At 50.9% G+C, this 20,902-nt stretch overlaps 3 protein-coding genes across 16 annotated transcripts in view; 1 reads left to right on the top strand and 2 right to left on the bottom strand.

Moving 5' to 3' along the window:
- Positions 1-8,087, bottom strand: part of Mroh1 (maestro heat like repeat family member 1) — a 74,218-nt gene extending 66,131 nt beyond the window's left edge. For 7 of the 14 annotated variants that reach the window (XR_012446479.1, XM_074069437.1, XM_074069445.1 and 4 more), the window contains exon 1: positions 3,441-3,534. The gene's annotated coding sequence lies outside the window, so the exon portion shown is untranslated. The other 7 variants (XM_074069438.1, XM_074069447.1, XM_074069441.1 and 4 more) reach the window with 6 other exon arrangements.
- Positions 7,132-9,883, top strand: LOC109690832 (testis-specific serine/threonine-protein kinase 5-like). Its single transcript, XM_020170408.2, is given in 9 exon segments — positions 7,132-7,335; positions 7,709-7,816; positions 8,024-8,179; positions 8,181-8,233; positions 8,319-8,374; positions 8,682-8,814; positions 8,869-8,984; positions 9,360-9,491; positions 9,576-9,883. Coding segments are annotated over 9 exon segments (1,266 nt in total).
- Positions 9,884-10,036: 153 nt separating this feature from the next.
- On the bottom strand, positions 10,037-13,243 carry Hgh1 (HGH1 homolog). The gene is made up of 6 exons (XM_020170388.2): positions 12,574-13,243; positions 12,384-12,484; positions 12,192-12,290; positions 11,897-11,988; positions 11,638-11,760; positions 10,037-11,562 (listed from the first exon to the last, which is right to left on the bottom strand). The coding sequence occupies exons 1-6, from the start codon at positions 13,197-13,199 to the stop codon at positions 11,410-11,412; spliced, it is 1,194 nt and encodes a 397-aa protein (XP_020025977.2). The 5' UTR covers positions 13,200-13,243; the 3' UTR covers positions 10,037-11,409.
- Positions 13,244-20,902: the final 7,659 nt, after the last annotated feature.

Genomic DNA, 20,902 nt, shown 5'->3' with positions numbered 1-20,902 from the left:
AAAATGTGGTGCCAGGCATAAAAGCTTTACATCATGTAGGGTGAAATAAGCCAGTCACAGAAAAACAAATGCCTCATGATTTCACTCATATGCAGAATCTAAAAAAGTTGAACTCATAGAAGCACAGAATAGAATGATGGTTACCAGGAATGGGGGGTTGAGGACAAATTGGTCAAAGGAGTCAATGTTTCAGTAAGGCAAGAGGAATAAGTTCAAGAGATCTATTGTACAAACTATAGTTAATAACAGCATATGGTACATTTAAAAATTGCTGAGAGTAGATTTTAACTGTTCTGTCCACAAATAAATAAGCATGTGAGGTAATGCATATATTAATTAGCTTGGTTCAGTCATTCCACAACATACACACATTTCAAAACATGTTGTACAACACAAATAAAATTTTTAATTTTAAGAATAATTATGGAAAAAGAAAAGGTAGAACAAATCATTCACAAATATATATGAGGCTAATATGCCTAGTATTAACAAGCAAAGAGCTTGTGCATCATTAAGATAAATAAGAAAAAGGATAAGAGACACCTAGGCATTCTCAGAAGAAAAAGCCAACAGACTTACAGGGACTATATTGACCAGCCCTTAGGACGAGCAGATGTGTCCTGTTGTCTTTCCAGAGCTGATGGTTTGTGTGGTACAGTGGTTAGCTAAGGAGTCAGTCAGTGTTAGAGCCAGCTTAATGCATGATCATCAGCAAGTGTGGAGCCTTCCTGTGCTGTCCTATCTGTAAGTACTAATGATTAGGCATCTCTAGTAACAGACTTTGACTTGGAGTAAATCCAGACATGGTGCTCACTCTGTGAGCAGCAGATGGTTGAGGACAAGGACTGCCTGGGCACTGCTACCAGTGACAGAGCCTGAGGAGTGGCCCCTACAAGCCTGAATGGTCAAGTATTTGTATTTTTCTACATCACCTATGTATGCCCTCACACTAGTGTATAAACATTTACGTATGTAGATTTAGAAAAGCAACCCAGCCGGCACCCATGACTCATGCCTGTAATCTAGCCAGGAAGCAGAGATCAGGAGGATCACAGTTTTAAGCCAGCCAAGGCAAATAGTTTGTGAGACCCTATATCAAAAAATTCCTTCACAAAAAAAGGGCTGGTGGAGTGGCTCAAGGTGTAGGCCCTGAGTTCAAACCCCAGTAGAAGAAAGAAAGAAAAGAAAGAAAACAAACCCAAATGCCAATTGAGGGTCTAGGTAAACTTAAAAATCAATAATAAAACTAACAGGAGAAGGTAGGTAGGTAGAGTTGACGAGGTCTTCCCTACCTATGTAGTGTTCAGGTTCTTTTGTTTTCCTTTTTTTGTTTTGTTTTGTTCTTTGAGACAAAGTCTTAAAGTCTCGCTATGTAGTTCAGGCTGGCCTCAGACTCCTGAGTGATACTCCTCCTGCCTCAGCCTCCTAAGTGCTAGGATATAGCCACATGTCACCACACCTGCTCACAGTACATATACTTAGACAAAATAAAGATGCTGCATTCTCTTGCTTACACATTTAGCCAAAATTGGGCTGGTGGAGTGGCTCAAGTGGTAGAGCATCTGCCTAGCAAACATGAAGCACTGAGTTCAAGCCCCAGTACCACACATACACACACACACACAAAATCCAAAAGAACAACAAACAATTTAGCCAATACCTGCAAGGCTCAGTTTCAGTCCTACACATACCACAGCCCAGAGGTAGCAATGAGCCAGCCTGAAGCATCCGATGCAGGAGGTCACAGGCATGGAGTCCAAGGGCCTTTTCCTCCTAGCACAGGCGCCATAGAACAGTTAACTTCCAGAGTAACCAGAAAGAACTTGGGCTGATAACCCAGGATGATGCAGTCAGGCACTTATGTTTCTCAACATAAGCCACGTGGAGCTGTGTCACTGGACTCACATGTGAACCCCTGAAGCAAGGTGACTCCTCCAGCTCAGTGAGGAAAGGGGATCAACCTATGTGAGCTGGCATGAGCACAGGATGTCTTTGACTCTAAACAACTTAGCTCAGAGAAGCAAGGTCAGGAGGCCTGGGATTGTTGATCACAAAGAACAGCAACTTCAATTCTCACCTGGGCCTCTGTGGACCCTCAGGAGAAAAAACTTAAGCACAAGACACCTGCTTTCCCATACACAGATATTCATGAATGTGAGCAAGCACATGCCTCGCAGGTTTACCTCTGACCGCTGGTGTCCCCTAGCACACAGCAATCAACCCTGGTGGAGGGAGAAATGGTGAGATGCAGGTTTGAACAAGCCACAGTTAGCCTGGATGTCAGTTTAAAGTCAAGAAGGGTAGCTGAACCTCAGCTCATTCCATTCTAACACCATACCACAGATACCCACTCATATAAGCCACGAAGCCTGAGGCCCAGGAATGAGGATTCTGCTGATAGTAGCATCTGTGCAGAGACTGCACAAGCAAGCACATAATAAACTTATGCACCAATGAACTTGCCCATGACCAGTGATTTCCACAGGGTCTCCATCCAAATGATCATAGCCACTCAAATCCAACAGCTCTAAAACTCAACCCACCATCTTCACTCCTGACCTCCCACCAGTCCTACCCCACCTATTTCTCTCCTGCATTATCACCATTCAGCTATCTGGGTCAGAAATCAGCACCACCAGCCCCTGTTCTTCCCTCTCCTTCTCCACTTGCACCAAGATCCCCTTCCAAAGTAGTCCTGCCTCTAGGGCCCCTCAAAGCCATCCTTCACCACAACAGCTGCTACAGTTCACATCCTCAGGCCGCTGCCTACAGCAGATCCTCTTGTGCTTACCTCACGGCATACGAGGTTATGGTTCCATCCAGTGCCCCCCTGAGCTGGCAAAGGGGACCTCTGACAGCTGTGCAGAATGGAGCCCTACCCCGCAGCTGCACTGACGCTGCAGGAAAATCGGAACCTCAAATCCGGAAAGCCAGCTGCAGCTCAGCACCACCTAGCTCTCACCTTGCCCTCCCTGCTTTGTGGCCTACCCTGGACAAAGGTGCTTCAGATCCCTCTTTAACCCTCGAAGAGAACGCGCAAAGCCTGCCTTCCCCCGGCTGCACTGGCTTCGCGGCTCTCAGGGTTCAGGCTTAGTCCATCAGAGGGGGGCCGCTGGCAGCCGCGCGAGGGGCGCAGGGACGTGGACCACGCGCCCCTCGAGGAGGAGTTGGGTCGCAAGCTCCCGGGCCTCTCTTCCGGGTGTGACGAGGCCAAGTCCGCCCCGCAGGGCGCCAGGCCCACCCGAGCCGAGGTGAAGGGGCGGGCCCGGCCCCAAAAGCCCAGGACCTCCGGACGCCAGCCCGCTGACCTTGGAAAAGCGGCCCTCGAGTCGTCTTCCCGTGCAGCCAGGCAAAAGAGGCAGCCCCAAGGCTTTCCAGCCCAGGTTCCCAGAGGACGCCTCCCCGGCGCCACCAAAGAAGTGTCCCCTCCTGCCGTTTACCTGAGCAGCCGCGGCCACCGCAGCCCGGGCACCGCCCTCCCGGCTTTCCGCGGCCTGGAGTGGGCGGAGCCTCGCTCCAAGCCCGCCCCCGAGACACTCTGACCAATCGCTGCCTGGCGCGCGGCAGTCTAGTCCCGCCTTCACCAGATCTTCACGCTTTATTGGTCGCAGTCATGTCCCTCACGCTAGCCCCATATTCCCTCCTCCCCCGCCCCCCCCGCCCCCGGGTACCGCCCTCAGCCGCCCCGTGACCAGCCGTACCTGGACTGTTGGGCTGTGGCACTGCCCCCGAGGGAGGTGGGGGCGGGGCCGAGCGCGAGGCGGCGTCTGTGCAGACGCTGTCCCCCGGCGCATTTGCACCCAGCAGGCTGTCTCCATACGACACGTGAACATCCCGGAACCCGCAGACGGCCCCACAGGTCCCGAAGGGGACAGTGTGGGCGCGTCATTGCGCTCAAGTGCGCGCAGAGCGAGCATTTGCAAACAAGTGTCCAGGTGCACACGCCAGGTGCAGCCGTCCAGGACTGCACTGTCGTGTTCCGATATCTCTCACAGATAAACACACGGAACAAATCTGGCACCGGTACCTCACGCCTATAATCCTAGCTACTCAGGAGGCAGAGATCAGGAGGATCGCGGTTTGGAGCCAGTCAGGCAATTCGCTTTTGTGATGTGAAAATACCCATCACAACAACGGGCTGGCACAGTGGCTCAAGTGATACAGCCCTGTCTAGCAAGCGTGAGGTCCTGAGTTCAAACTCAAGTACCACCACCAAAAAAAGAAAAACCACCGAACACCCAACAAACAGAGGAGAGAGACCCTGGGTCACGGACGCTTAGGCAAATAGGTATACAGACGCATGCCATCAGAGGTGAGCTTTCAGTCTACCAACAAACCACGGGAATCAAGATGATCAGGTCCTGCCCTTGCGATCCAAGAACCTCGGCAGGTAAACAGTAAGACAACAGCGAACACCAAGTGCTGTAAAGGGGCGGACATTGGTGCGGAAAGCAAAGGTGGAAAGAATTCACGGAGACCAGAGGAGACTGGGCGCCTGCAAAGACCCAGAGGCTGAAATCAACTGGATATGTTCTCAGACCAAAAGAAAGGTGTGGTAGTGTATTCTGGAAGCCCAAGAAGTGAAACAGCATTTGAGAAAAAGGAAGTGGTCAGCCGCCTGCATCAGGCCTAACAGATCTCTGTCACATGTGGAAATCAAGCTGCCCTTTGGGGAACTGAGGGTTTGAGAAGGCAAAGTGGGGGCCTTGCAAACACTGCAGCACGATGTTCTTTTTCTATAGGGAGAGAGACTTAAGCATCTTGTGAGGATGGAATCCAAGAGAGAAGAACAGAACACGGATGAGCCAGAGAGCGGAGTACTCTGAAAAATGGGGGCCTGGCCCAGGATAATACCAGAAAGATGGCCCCTAGCACTCAGGAAAGACTAACCAAAGAAGTTGCCAGGGAAGGAGGCCTTTTCCAAGCTCACCCAGCCAGCTCACCGCAGTGACACTCTATGGCCAAGGCCCAATATGCCTTACTGGTCTTGTGCCCCTCTTCCCCCAGTGTCTATTCCTTCCCTCCCCCAAACACATAAGCTGCCCAGCATGCATCACAACTTCAGGTCTACTTTTACTACCTTGTTAAACATGAAGCTTAATAATGGTGCTCAGTGCAGCACTGTGGAATTGAAGGGTTAATAAAGAGGAGGATAATCGAGATTTTACAAAGGGAGGGGGACAGACTTGTGGATTTTGTCTGTCATCACTCAGCTTAACATCAGTTGGGTTCTGGCATAGGTGGGAGCCAGGAAAGTGAGAGAAGGGGCATGATTGGGCCTTGTGGGCTCCCAGGATACACAATAACAGTCCAGTAGCACTGCCACTCCTGGCCAGGGCCACACGATTTTCCCTTTTGCTCCCTCACTCCTTGCAGTTATCCATCCTCCACCACCTTCACTTGGCTTCTTCTGTCGCCCCAGTCCTTCTAACTCCTGGGTAACAAACCTGCATTAAACTCCTGGGAGCAATCTCCCTTTCCTAATCCGTGGTCAGCCACAGGCCAGTTGGTGTGCCTATATTTTCTATATTCCAGGCACTCTGCCAGACAAGGACTCTGGCTAAGTGAGGAAATACCAGGCAAGATCCATATGCTTAAAAAGCTCATGGTCAAGCCCAGTGCTGGAGGCTCACACCTGTAATCCCAGCTACTCAGGAGGCAGATATCAGGAGGATCTTGGTTCCAAGCCAGCCAGGAAAAATAGTTCACAAGACCCTATCTCAAAAAAAAAAAAAAAAAAAAAAACCCATTCCAAAAAAGGGTTGGTGGAGTGGCTCAAGGTGTAGGCCCTGAGTTCAAGTGCCAAAAAAACCCCCAAAAAACAGGATAAGAAAACATATCTGACCAGCCCACATCAGCCTATTCCAAGGTCTTCACTGCACAGTCATGCCATATCCACCCACAGACTTCAGTGCAGGAGGATGCAAGTCCCAGACTCATTGGACCTCTACCATGTGTCAGACCCTTGTGGACACTCCCAGGATGACTGCCTACCAGCCACGGTGATGGCCCTTCTAGCTCACAGCACAAAGACCTCACACTTGGGTCTGGTCTCTATCACTGCTGGACCTCAGTTTTGTCCTGTGTAAAACATGCATTGCTTAGCTGTGTTCATAACTGAGATCTGGATATGAAACTGCCTCTCATGGCCATCTTGATGTGTTCCGTGAATGGGACAGGTGGCAGCTGTAACTAAAATGACTGCTTAGAATGGTACCTGGCACATACACACAGCAGTAGATATCAGCTGCCTGTTACTGGCAGTAACAGTGCTCAGAGGACTCTGGAGGCCAGAAAAAGGTGATTTTTGGTTCCTGTCTCCCAGAGCTGAATGGTCTGAGTTGGCTTAGGCTTGGAGCCCTTGGTGGCCCTGGGGATGTGTGGTGGAGCCTGCAGAGAGCTTTCTGCTGTAGATGGGAGGCTTTCTGCAGTAGGCTCAGTGTGGGTAGAAACTCAGGCTGTATAGAGGAAGGCCGGGAGAGGGGCTCCCCAACTTGTCCCTCTCTGACTCAGCTGTCTGTGGTCTTGACACTCCCTCAAATGATGAGGGAGCATAGTCGAAACAGCAGCTGACACATTTTACCCCTTTTTCCCTTCCTGCTGTCCTTAGAAGGCTGGAGCTCCTGCCTTTGTCCTTTTCCCCCTATCTAGCTTCTTTAAAGGCCTTTTATGGCCAGCCACCTGCAGAGTGGCCCACAGAGGCCCCATCTTGACTGTAGTCCTTGAAGTGGGTTTTCTCCCCAGAGAGAGGGAGCACTACACAGGACAGGGCTGATCCAACAAGATATCCTCAAAGCCAGCAGGTCCCAAGAAGTCACCCTCTTTGAGGGCACAACGCAGGTGCTGCTCTAGAACCTTCCATTCTAGAACCTTCCATTCTAGGTTCCCCAGAGCCTGTCCTCCCTGCCCAGTCCACGGCCGTGTTAACCTCCCACCTGAGCTTCCCACCCCACACTTTCAGCCCCACCCCCAGCAAGTCTTCACTCCAAGAGGGGGTGCAGGTCCCACCTGGTCCTCTGCTGCCCAGCCCCTGCCCCCTGACAAAGTTAGGCTCAGCTGTGCCCACACCCTCCAGCTGAGACTGGTGGTGAGCTGGACCGCCAAGCTCCCTTCCGTTGTGCCCTGCACCCCATGAAGAGCAGTGGCAGGCTCAAGTTGGAGCAAAGAACTTTCATGGAGCAGGTTCATGAGTGCCTGGACAATGGCTACCTGCTCTCTTCCAAGAAGATTGGCTCTGGGGCCTTCTCCAAGGTGTACCTGGCCTATGCCACACAAGAACGCATGAAACACAACCCCAAGCTGTCCTCCGACTTGCGGAACAAACACCATACTATGGTGAGGCAGGCACACCTCCCTCCCAGTGGGTATCTTGGGGTGCCCCAGCCTAATACTTGCAGGCCCCTGTCCTAAACTTTCTTAGACACCTTCCAGCTGCCCCAGCTCCCTTCATGGAAACTTCATCCCAGGTACTACTTCTCCCGTTTCCCCAGGCTCCAGCAGGCTGACCATTTCCTGTTTTCAAATCCCTTGAACACATAAATGCCCAGGACAAGAAGGAGGGGAAGGCCAGCACTGCCTTCTGAGGATACTGCTCAACTAGCCACACCCCCAAGATATTGAGCAATGTGTACAAAGGACAGCAAGCTTGTCCTGTCTCGATCCCTAAGGGGTAGAGGCCTGCAGAGTGACCACCCTCGTCTTCCCACAGGTGGCTATAAAGATCGTCTCCATGGCTAAGGCCCCGGAGGAGTTCTCTCAAAAATTTTTGCCCCGTGAGAGCTCATCACTCAATGCTACCTATAAACATGTCAATGTGGTATGCAGTGGTCTCATCCCCAAGAACAGCCCTTACCTGGTTTGACACCCACCTGAGGTCTGTCCCCCTTTCCCACCCAGAACCTCCCTTTAGCCCTTGGGCTCAGAGCCCAAGCTTATCCAAAGTATATCCGGTACACTTGCCAGTCCAGTACACCCTTGGCCTGGCCCCTCCTCAGGATGACAGCAGTTGGGGGGGACTGGACAGGTGCAGCTGTATGAGACCTATCAGAACAGCCAGCGATCCTACCTGGTGCTGGAGTTGGCGGCTAGAGGCGACCTGCTAGAGCACATCAACACTGTGTCAGACCAGCGCTGCTGCCCAGGGTTGGAGGAGGAGGAGGCCCGAAGACTGTTCTGGCAGCTGGCAGCTGGTCAGCGCTGTGGCTCACTGCCACAATGTCGGCATTGTGCACCGGTGAGGGTGCCACCTGGCCTGCCTACCTGCCCATCTGCCTGCCCCCTTGAGCCCAGGCCCAGCCTCACCTCCCCTTCCCCCACAGAGACTTGAAGTGTGAGAACATCCTGTTGGAAGACCAGGGCTTCCTAAAGTTGACAGGTGAGCCCAGGTCCCGCCCCCCCCCCCAATCCACTCCATTACTGGAGCTCAGCCTTCAAGTTCTGCCTGTCCCAGGCAGGCCCCTACCCTCAACTCTGACCCAGCCCTGACTTTCAGCTCCCCCAGGACTGCACCCGACCTTCATCTACAACATAACCTACGTGTGCCCCTTGCCCAGCCCCACCCTCAACACTCCAAGTCTCTTCACCTTCCCCCAGCCATCCCTGCAGACCAATACCTCCTAAACTCACTCCCCCTGACCCTTCCCCACACCCACTACACTGCCCTGCCCGCACGCCCTGTGCAGATTTTGGCTTTGCCAACTGCACGGGACTCAAGAACTCACTGCTGAGCACCTTCTGCCGCTCTGTGGCCTACACGGCTCCGGAGATTCTCATGAGCAAGAAGTACAATGGCAAGCAGGCCGACCTATGGAGCCTGTGAGTCCCGCCATGGGCGCCCCCTGCAGGGTCCACGGGGGCTGGGGAGGCCAGCAGCATCATCCTCCATGCCATGGTGTCTGGGAAGCTGCCCTTCAAGGAGCACCAGCCCCACCGCATGCTGCACCTGATGCGCCGTGGTCCCATCTTCAAGCCAGGCCTGTCCCCAGGTGAGCACTACCATCCCGTCCCTCCCAAGCCCCAGCGCAGGCCTGGAGAGCAGCCAGAGAGACCAGGGCCACAGGAAGGGCCATCCTGCAGTGAAGAGACTGACCTGGCATCACCCCCCAGCCCAGGTTGGACATGTTCAGCCCACACACTGCGGTGAAGAAGTTGAACTGGGGGAGGGCCTGACCAGACTGGACACCACGAAAGGCAGTAGCTCCACTGAGCTCGGGGAATAGGAATCTCCTCTCTGTGCCTCAGTCTCCCCTTTGGGGATCTGCAGATGCCCTCCAACTTTTGCATTGCTGGCGGTGGTGGGTGTGGGCCAGGGTTCTGGCTGGGGGTGGTGGCAGGCCGCAGCGGTGAGCCCTCCCTCCCAGAGTGCCGGGACCTGATCCGGGGGCTTCTTCAGTTGCACCCGCATGCACGCCTGGGCCTGCAGCAGGTGGCCGCACACCACTGGATGCTGCCTGCAGCACAGGAGCTCTTTTCTGTCCTTGGTGCTGTGCCAGGTGGGGCATGGCCCACGGTTGAGGAGTTGGGCAGCAGGTTTGTCCCCTTGCACTTCGCTTGACCCTCTCTGCGGTCCGTTGCAGAGCCGCAGGCGGGTTCCCAGGACAACACCGAGTCAGGCACAGACTCCATGTACCCATGTACACGGACTCCATGTATCCACGTACAGCAGCTGCAGAGCCTCCAGCAGTCGAAAACCCCAAAGGAGAGCACCTCAGGCCTGGCTCTCAGGCCACTGGAGGCCTGCCCCAGACAAGGAGCGAGTTCTGCTTGCCAGGCGCTCAGGAGCACCATGGCAGTCAGCCCATTAGTATGTGCCACGAGGCAGCCTCTGTCTCTGTGCTCCACGTTGACCATCAGGAACATGCCTGGGCACTACCTAGCCAATTGAGGGTGGGTGGGAGGTGGGTGTGGGCAGATAAAATGTTTATTCTAGGAGCCTATGGTGCAGCTGTCCTCATGTAGGGACAGGGCAGATGGCTTCCAGGCGCCTCCCTAGGCTGATGGAGCTCCTGGTCAGGGGAAAACACCAGTCCGCACAACATGCCTGCTCAGAGCTTTAATGGGGTGAGGGAGAGTTCACCCAATGAAGCACCTAGCCACGGAGGACGTACACATGGAGTGGTCCTCTGACTTCAGGGGTGTGGAATGCACTGCATACTCCCAGGAAGACAAGCTGGGCTCCTTCATCAGGGTATCGGGACAGTTGATAAGTGGGACCAGCAAAAAGAACTCCACACAGGTGGAGAATTGATGACAGAGGCTCAGGAAAGGAACATAAAGGGGTGAGAGCTGCTATGACACCCACAGTTGGAGGTGGGGAAGTACACATAGCACCAGGAGAAAAGCTCCTGGGCCCACAGTTTGCTCCAAGGGAGCAAACGGTGGTTGGAAGAGAGGATTAGACAGGGAGCAAGGCTGCAGGCATGTATGAGAGGTTCTCTGCAGAGATAGGCTAGGTGCCCTGCAAAGACAGTCTGGATGTCTTTCTTTCTTTGGTGGTACTACAGTTTAAACTCAGGGCTTCACACTTGCAAGGCAGGTGCTCTACCACTTGAGCCACTCCCCCTGCCCCTTTTTTGTGTTGGGTATTTTCAAGATAGGTCTCTTGAACTATTTCCCTAGGCTGGCCTTGAACTGATATCCTCCTATCTCTGTCTCCTGAGTAGCTAGAATTACAGGTGTGAGTCACCAGAACCAGTGGATGTGTTGAAAGGCATCTGAGGCTCAGGGAAGCAGAACAGGGAATAGGCCTACCTAGAAGGCTGGGTGAGAACAGTTTAACCTGGGTCTGGAAGAGCTGAGCAGGGGCAGAGGGTAGGGCCCTGGGGTTGAACAGGGAAATGGAGATCATGAAGGGGAAGCAGCACCTAGCCAGTGATCCAAGGATAGGCCTAGAAGGCAAAGTTCTTCCAAGTGTGGTCAGGTCTCTGAGGCCAGGTCTCAGGCAATACAAGTGGAGGGTTCCCAAGAGATGGGGCTGACAGCAGGGGCACTGCTGCCACCTCCAAGCCTGCCCTTGCCCAGACCCTGCAGTACTCCAGCTGGTTCCTCAGGGCTTACAGTGTTTTCTGTCCAACTCTCACCACTGTGCCTGGGTACAGGCTCCTCAAGCCTCCACTGGCCATCACCTGCCACACAGAAGCATCTGAGGCACAGGGCCTGACCAGCTCTGGCTCAATGGTGCAACTCTGAGCAACTTTCAATCTTGTTGGTAGCAACAGAGCACAGGGTTGGGAAGTACCCTAAACCCTCCAATGTTTACTGGGCATTCACCCTAGAATTCTAGGCACAGACTAGAGCCTAAGTATAGCTCTGCTTCATAGCAGGACACAGCCTCTGAGCAACGAGATTAGAGAAGCCCGTGGGAAGCCTGGGAAAGGTGGGTCTGAAGCTGGTGGTCAGGCCAAAGGGGACTCAGGTGGGTGCAGCCCCTTCCTCCTTTGGTTCTCGGGCCAGCTCTCGCTGCTCCAATTGGTCCAGCTGTTGCAGCTTCCGCTCCACATCTTCAGGCACCTGCACCTCCAGCAGATTTTCCATGCCTCTCTCTGGCTCATCCCCAATAAGCACCTGCCAGTAGGGGAGGCAGGTGAGCAACTAGCCATTTCTGGGCACTGCCTCCCCAGTCTCTAACCCTGCACCCACCTGGATGAGCTTTTCACAAGCTGCCTGCACATCAGGCTCTGGTTCCCAACTGTGCAGCTCTCGAAGGATCAAGTAGGCTCCCTGGTCCCGCACCTGCTGCCGGCCAGGTGAGGTAGCTGTCAGCTGGGAAGATATAGAAGTTACTCAGCTGTCTGAGCACGTGTGAGTACCAGAGAGCGAGAGAGAGAGAGAGAGAGAGAGAGAGTGTGTGTGTGTGTGTGTGTGTGTGTGTATTAGCATAAAAGGACCCCCTGCTCACCAGCATAATGGCCTCAATGAGCATCTTTCGAATGTCAGCATCAGGCTCTCGTTGCTTGTCTGGCGGTAGGTACTGCAGGTCAACAGGCAGCCCTAAGAATGAGTATGAGAGCCGTTGGGTATCTGAGCTGAGACTGGACCCAGCTCTGCCTAAGTGAGCATCACCTGTGCTCAGTAACTCCCTCGTTGAAGGCTTCAGAAGGGACCTGGGCTTGGACACTTCCTTTTCCCTCTCCCCCTGCTGGCTTCCCTCCTGCCTGGCCAATTTTGAGGCTCCATCCACTCAAGCCACTCACGGTCCATTTCTTCCTCGGAGAAATCCTCAGGCCCAGCCAAGGGCAGTAGCAAGAAAGGGAGAATGTCGACCTCAGGCCCGAGCAGCCACTCGTGGTGTCCTGAGTGTGGGAACAAGAAAGGGGTAAGGTCCATAGGGACCCTAGGGTCCAGTTCCCATCCCAGCAACTCCCAGCCCCTCCCCCACAACTCACGGTGCTCGAAGCAGCAATTCCGAAGCGTCCCTATCACCCCGCCCCTGCGCACCGAGGAGTCTGAGTATTGGGTAAGGGGCAGCAGCCGCTGGACCACGCACCTGTTGGGAAGGGCCATTCATTGTTGTTCCTGCTCACTTTCCACTCCTCCCCACCCCCTTACCCCCGCGCGCAGGCGCTTGGACTTCACCTGCCAGGGTCCAGAAGGAAAGCACGCGCCTCAGGCTGCTGACTGAGGTTGGAGAGCAGCGGCCCCAGGTAATGCAGGGGTGCGCGTGCGTTGTAGCCTGGCGTGCACAAGGCGCGTACCAGCCGCTCCAGGCCCGACTGCCCCGGCTCGGCGGCCGCCAGCGCCACCATCAGCGCGACACACGGCGCTGACTCGCGGCTAAGATTGGCCAGTGCGGCAGCCGCCTCCTCTGCCCAGGGCCACTGTGGGTCCAAGGCACGGTCAAGCAGGCGGGCAGGCAGACCAGGGTCGGCGGCTAGCAGCGGCTCGTGCAGGTTGGGGTCGGCAGTCAAGTTCACCAGCGCGCGAGTAGCGTCGCGGGCCGGGGCCGGGGCCGGGGCCGGGGCCGGGACCGCCGCCAGCTCAGCCAGAGCTCGCAGCAGCGCCGCGTGCCCGGCCAGCAGCGTGCGCCCGGGCCCCGCGCCGGTCAGCGCCAGCACGTGCTGCGCAGCGGCGACCTGCAGATCCGCGCGCGCGCCCGGCACCAGGAAGGGAAGCAGCTTCGCCGCGTCTGCGTCCGGACCAGCCTCCGGCCCTCCCGACACGTGCCCGCAAGAGGCATCCGCGCCCGCCTCGGTCTCCCCCATGCTGCCCAGCCACAGCAGTCACAGCGGGCCGGGCTAGCACCGCGGCCTCGCCCACCGGAAAAGCGGAAGCCGCCGCGGCCAATCCGAGGCTGAGGACTCGACTAAGGGGGCGGGACGTGCATAAGGAGGCGGGGCCAGCCGAGCGCCGCGCATTGTGGGCCTCTGAGCTCGGCCGGAAGTCGCGTAAGGGCAGGGCGGGGTCCAGGTGGCTGGCAGTCGGGTGCCCTCACCCATGCGGTTTCCTTCACCGCCGCAGTCCACGCCGAGCCTGGTCCCTGACCTCCAGCGGCCTCAGGGTCTCACGGCCGGCACGCAGATGTGCACAAGGCTGGCAACACCGCAGTTGGCTTCCCTGGGTAGCCAACCTAAAGTACAGATTCAGCTCTCCGCCCCCAAGGGCTGCTTGGTTCCTGTCCACCTCCTGCTATAGAAAGGTAATAAGATTTGAGCTTCAGGTTCCCTTTCTTGTTATTGGTTTTGGGGTTTGAACTCAGAGCCTCCTGTACGCTACCGCTTGAGCCACGCCCCCAGACCCTGCAATCCTCCTACCTATCCCTCTTGTGTATACGGGATCACAGACCCATGCCATCACACCAGGCCCATTTTTTGTTGTTGTCAAGATAGGGTCTCAGTAACTTTTTGCCGGGGCTGGCCTTGAACCTCGACTCTACTGATTTACGCCTCCTGAGGGGGAAAAAAATCCCTACTACATTTGTAGGGATTACAGATGTGAACCACTGTGCCCGGTATGCATGGGTAGTTTCTGAAGCTGCCCAGAGAACAAACCTAGCATGGTGCTCACATGGTTGTAATGGTTTTGTGCTGTTTGCAAAAGTAGGATGTAGCAGGCATTGGTGCCAAACCCACTATGATGACTGTAATCAAATAAGACAATTAAGCAATGTTTGATGAGGATATAGAAAAATTGGACCCCTCATCCTCTGCTAGTAGGACTGTAAAACGGTGTGGACGTCGTGGAAAACAATTTGCTGGTTCCTCAAAAATTTAAACACTATACAACCTAACCATTTCACTCGTAGGTACACACCCGAGAGAAATGAAAACTGAACATATCCATACAGAAACATAAATGTGTACACGTAGCATCATTCGTAATAGCAAAAAAGTAGAAATAACGCAAATGTCCAACTGATGAACGGATAAACTAAGGTTAACCTGTACAAAGGGATATTACTCAGCTATAGAAAGGAATGAAGTACTGACGCCTGTTACTACCTGAATAAACCTCCAAAGTACACTAAATGAATGAAGCAAGTCACAAAACACCACATAGTAAATGAGTTCATGTATAAGACATTTCCAGAGTAGACAAGTTCATGAAGACAGAAGGTAAATTAGTAGTTGTCCATTGCCAGAGAAGGGTAGTATTGGGGAGTAAGAGTGACTGGTAATAGGTGTTGTAGACTGAAGTATATCCATCTCCCAAATTTGTATGTTGAAGCCCTAACCCCCACGGCGGCTGTATTTGGAGAGAGGGACTATAAGGAAGTAATTAAGGTTAAATGAGGCCATAAAGGTGAGGGCCTTTTGTATACCAGGATTAGTGTCTGTAAGAAGGGATGCCTGGGAGGTTACTGGCTCTTTCCTCCATGTGAGGACCTAGGGGATAACCCTTACTAGAGACCAAACCAGCTAGTACCGGGATGCTAGATTTCTCAGCCTCCAGAACTGTGAGAAAATAAATTTTTGTTGCTTAATCACTCAGTCTATGGTATTTTGTTGTTATAGCCTGAGCAGGATAAGACAGTGAGCACAGTGAGCATTTTCAGATGTTGAAAATGATCTCAGATTGTATTGTGGTAGTTGCACAATTGTGAATTGCTAAAAATAATCACACACCTTGTTTCTTTCGTGTGTGTTATTTACTCATTTATTTTGGTTTTTTGAAATAGTGTCATGCTATGTAGCCCAGGCTAACCTCAAACTCACAACCCTGCCTCAGCCTCTGGAGTGCTGGGATTAACAGGCATGTAACAGGCATGTAACACCATGCCCAGTAGCTGTACACTTTAAATGGGTGAATTCTATGATACTTAAATTCTTAAAAACAGGACACCCATGTAAAATTTGGAAAAAGCTTACACTAAAAAGTATTTGTTGTTTATCTGAAGTTCAAATTTAACTGGGCATCATATAATTTTTTCTGACAATCTTGTTTTGCAGTCTGTTGGCCTTCTGAAACTCACTCATGAGCCCACAGACAGCTGTTTATGAAACAGAACTGGTGCCGGTGACTCAGGCCTGTCATCCTAGCTACACAGGAGGCAGAGATCAGGAGGATCACAGTTTGAAGCCAGCCCAGGCAAATAGGTTTCGAGACCCTATATCAAAAAAACCCTTCACAGAAAAAGACTGGCGGAGTAGCTCAAAGTGTAGGCCCTGAGTTCAAGCCCCAGTACTGCAGAAAAAGACCTTCCCAACTATTGAGGAACCCATGCTGCTACTCACATTGGTCAACCAATGTCACTAATGACAGCAAAAAAAAAAAATCACTAGACATTATAAACCAAAGGCACATACTTATTCCCAGAGGAAACAATACATGAAACAGAAAATAACCTTTTTTTGTGTGTGTGTGGTACTGCGGTTTGAACTCGGCCTTCACCTTGAGCCACTCCACCAGCCTTATTTTTGTGAAGGGTTTTTCGAAGTAGGGGCTCTTGAACTATTTGCTGGGGCTGGCTTCAAACTGTGATCCTCCTGACCTCTGCCTCCTGTGTAGCTAGGATGACAGGCGTGAGCCACCGGTGCCCAGCTCATGACTTTGTCTTTTGACCCTCCACTAGTTTGCATGTTTATCCATGAACAAACGCGTTCTGTCTTTAATCTAGTCATGTCTGGTAGAAGTCCCACCTGTGTTTCCTCCTCAACAGTCCTGGCTAGTCTCTAGTCTGTGTCTTACAAATATTTCAGAGTGTTCATGTCAGCTTTGCACAGACACACATTCAAAACTTCTCGAATGTTGGTTCAGATTTCATTGCCTATAGGCCAATATGGGGGAAATTAGCACTGGTAAACTAGTGAGTTTTACAAGCCGCATTATAGGTCATCTTTAACGATTGCATATCTTTAAGTAGGGTCATTCCTGGACAATATTTATGATATTGTTATAATGTAGGGACTTTTAGTTTTTTGGTTTTTTTTTGAGACAGGATCTCACATGTAGCTCAGACTGACTCTGAACTCAGTATGTAGCCTAGACTGGCCTCAAGCTCACAATCTTCCTGCCTCAGTCTCCCCAGTGCTGGGACTACAGGTGTGTACCACCACACCTGGCCATAAATATGTTGAATTTTTTTTCATTTTCTGAGCCTGGCATGGGTATAATCTGAGCTACTCAGAAGGCCATGCCGTGAGGGTTGCTTAAGCCTAGGAGTTCAAAGCCAGTCTGGGCAACATAGAGAGCCCCCCATCTCAAATACAAAATTTCATTTTCTAATTGTTGCTGGTATACAACAATGTCGATGAGTTTTGCATATTAAGACTACTTTGAGAGCTGGTGGAATGGCTCAAGTATTAGATCGCCTGCCTAGCAATCACAAGGCCTTGAGTTCAAACCCCAGTACCATTAAAAAAAAAGATTGTACTTTGAGGGACTGTGGGTGTGGTTCAAGTGGCAGAGTAGTTGACTAGCAAGCTCAAGGCTCTGGGTTCAATCCCCAGTATCACAAAAAAACGAAACTTTAAAAAAGATTGTACTTTGCAACCTCTTAAATTTTCTTAATAGTTCCTATAGTTGGCATTTGGATCTTTTCTCTAGTTTTATTAAGGTATAATTACCATACAGTGAAATGCAGAGTTTGTTGGGTTTTGGCATGGGTATATGAATACACCCATGAAATTGTCACAGTCCCAAAAGGCTCCTCGTGACCTTTTGTTATCCCCTCCTTCCCTTCCCTTCCCATCCCATAGCAACCACCCATCTGCAGCCTCACTATAGTTTTCTACACTCTGTATAAATAAATGGAATTGCAAAATGAAGTACTCTTGTTTCTGACTTCACTCAGAATGACTAAATTTTATCCATATTGTTACATAATAGTGCTTTTTAAATATATATTTTGGTGTTTTTTTTTTTTTGAGATAGGGTCTCACTATGTAGCTCAGGCAGCCCTTAAACTCCCAATCCTTTTGCCTCAGCCTCCAGAGCACTGGGATTGCAGACATGGGCAACCATACCCAGCTCAATAGTCTTTTTCTTTCAAGTGGTACTGGGATTTGAACTCAGGGCCTTTTGCTAGTAGGCAGGTGCTCTCCCACCTGAGCCATGCTCCCAGCATTTTTTGAGTTTTGCTTTAGTCACTTTTTTGAGATAGGAGCTCACATTTTTCCCAGGGCCAGCCTGGACCAAGATCCTCCTATTTCTTTATTTGTTTAGGTGAAACTGGGGTTTGAACTCAGGGCTTTACACTTGCAAAGCAGGTGCTCTACCACTTGAGTCATACCTCCAGTCCAAGATCCTCCCATTATGCATTACACCTCCTGTATAGTGTGATGGCAGGCAAATGCTACCACACTCAGCTTATTGGTTGAGATGGAGTCATACTAACTTTTTGCCTGTGCTGGCCTTGAACCTTGATCCTCCCGATCTCTGCCTCCCAAGTAGCTGGATCACAGGTGTGAACCACCACATCCCGCCTCAATATGCTTTTAATTGCTGAATGATTTTCTACCGTATGGATAGATCCTAATTTACCACCTGTTGATGTTTGTAGTTTTTGCTGCTATGCGTAAAGCAGCTGCGAGCATTCAGGTCACGTCTTCATGTAGAATGTGCTTTCATTTCCCCTGGGAGAATACCTGCAAGGTGCGCAGCTGGACAGTGGGGCCAGTACAGCTGGATCGTGTGGTAGATATAGCTTTACCCTGCCTGCTCCCGTTTCCAGTTTGTTGCCTGTCAGCTCAGAGCCCAACTTTCAGACCTTGGCCTTCTCCAAGGTAATGGAGGGGACCCCCCCCACATACCCGCAGCAGACTCTGCCAGCTGGTTAACATCAGGCTTTGTCAGTAGGGGGCGCTAAAGGACGTATTCTTGGGACTCCAGTTTGCCATTATGGGCTCACCAACCCAAGTGGGGACCTCTGGCAGTCATCTGATAGTGGGGGTTTAGCTCATGTCTAACATACAACAAGCCCTCTCTAAGGTTGTTTTCTCTAGGTCCGGGAGCGATGGATAACTGCTCTCTGACTCATGGTGCCAGGCCCACTGTGCAATAGCAGATCCCTGGCAATAGCAGTCAGAAGCTCCCAAGAAATGATGGGAGTATTAAACGATGCCCTCTGCTGGGTTCTTTTTTCTTTTTGAGACAGGGTCTCTCTGTATCAAACTCTCGAGTTGGCCTTGGGATTACAGGACTATGTTACCATTCCTGTCTTTTTTTTTTTTTTTTTTTTTTTTTTTTGGGATAGTGGTGGTGTTTAAACTCAGGGCCTCACACTTGCTAGATAGGCACTGTACCATCTGAGCCACACTGCAAGCCCTTTTTTTGTGATGGGTTTTTCCGAGATAGGGCCGCTCACACTATTTTCCTCGGGCTGACCTGGAACCACTAGTTTTTGCATGTATTTTATTTTTTTGAGACAGGATCTCACTGTATGCCACAGACTGGACTCGAACTCTCAGTCCTCCTGCCTCAGGTCCCAAGCGCTGGGGTAAGCTGCCACACTGACTTTTTTTTTTCCTCTCTAAATTATTACCATGATGGTTGCCAAATGGTGATTTTCTAATTCCATCATTTGTTTACTTATTTCTATCACTTTTTGAGATATTTAACTAACTTTGCCTGAGCTGGCTTCAAACTAGTGATCCTCCCTTCCTCCACCTCCCAAGCAGCTGGAATGACAGACATTCATCACCACACCCAGCGGAACATCAGTATTCTTGTCCGTGGGCCCCAGTGTACCTGGGCACACGTTTCTTGCGTTTATCCTCAGGAATGGAATCACTGCTTGCAGGGATTACATGTGTTCAACTTTCTGGGAAGCACCCAGTTGTTTCTCAGACCAGTTACAAGCGTGCACGCCAACCTTCAGGCCTTCGCTTCCCCAAATCCTTACATTTTGCTACTCTCAGATTTCATATTTTTAGCCAACCTGATAGGGAGTGGTGGTATATCACAGAGAGTTTCTGGTTTTGCTTGTTTAATCTGGTGCTGGGGATGGAACCCACAGTCTCATGCATGCTGAACACAAGTCCAACCACCGAGCTGCAGCTGAGCCCTCATAATGACTTCATCTTTTTCCGATTACTAATGAAGCTGACCTAACTTTTCATATATCCTATCTTGACTTCATCTTTTGTGAAATTCCCATTCCAGCTTTTTGGGGTATGTGAATTTTTTTTTTCTTTTTTGTGGTACTGGGGTTTGAATTCAGGGCCTCACCATGCTTTTGAGGCAGACACTCTACTACTCGAGTCATTCCACCAGCCCTTTTTTGTGTTGGTTATTATTGAGATAGGGTCTCACAAGCCCTTGACTAGAGGGTGATTTTTTTTTTTTTTTGTGAGACTGTGGTTTGAACTCAGGGCTTCACACTTGCAGAGCAGGCACTCTACTGCTTGAGCAATACCTCCAGCCCAGAGTTACATGAGTTTTTAAAATTGACTTGTAGGAATTCTTGGTAGATTCTGGAGATAAGATGTTTTTAGTTACATGTATTACAGGTCTCTTCCATCTGCTGCCTGCCTGTTTCCTGTCTTTATGGCATAGAGGTATACATTTAATTAAAATAATTTCATATTAATACTAATAAATACTAATAAATATATGTAATATATATTTATATAAATATATATAAATATATATATTTATACTAATAAATATATGTATGACTAGTGGTGTCTTTAAATATGCTTAAAATTTCCCCATTTTCCCTTCCATCTAAAAATCATTTCTTACTAGCCACCCATAGCTCATGCCTATAATCGTAGATACTTGGGAGGCTGAGATCTGGAATATCAAGATTTGAGGCCAGCCCACACAGTTCATAAGACCCTATCTACAAAATAACCAGAGCAAAATGGGTCAGAGTTATGCCTCAAGCAGTAGAGCATCTGCTTTGCAAGAGCGAAGCTCTGAGTTCAAAATCCTAGTCCCATCAAAAAAATAATCTCTTTGTCATTTAAAACGTGAACACCAGGGCTGGGATATAATTCAGTGGCAGAGTGATTTTGTAGCATGGGTGACACCCTGAGTTCCAACAGAGTTCTTGTTTTAGCTTGCACAACTCCATATACATAGTGGAGACTTCCAGGTCTCCAGGCCTGGCACCTGTGGCTGCTGAGCTCAGTCCTGTAGGAGCCCTGCAAGCTTAAGGACCATGGGAAAGGATGGAATACTAGTTCTCTCAAGCCACAGAAGAAACGTCTACAGCTGGAGGCAGAAAGTTTACAGGATAGAAATCTTGCTTAGACAACCCAATAGAAGGATGCAAAAATCTAGAACTTCGCAAAAGCAGTGCATATGGCATATGTCCTGCCAGGCAGGACAGCTCAGAAGGAAGCAAGCCCCTTTGAAGACTCCATACCCCAGACAACATCAGTCTCCCACGGACTTTAAGGTTGGATAAAAAGGATAAAAGCACCTGCGTCTACTCCACAATAAAGGCAAAGCTCTTCCCTCCCCCTCCATACACACCCATGGCTCCCCTTCATACCTGGCCACTTGCTGGCCCAAGGAACCA

The sequence above is a fragment of the Castor canadensis genome, chromosome 3, assembly GCF_047511655.1.
Source record: "Castor canadensis chromosome 3, mCasCan1.hap1v2, whole genome shotgun sequence".
Classification (NCBI taxonomy): domain Eukaryota; kingdom Metazoa; phylum Chordata; class Mammalia; order Rodentia; family Castoridae; genus Castor; species Castor canadensis.
The sequence above is the reverse complement of the archived record's forward strand: the minus strand, read 5'-3'. Positions and strand labels throughout refer to the sequence as shown.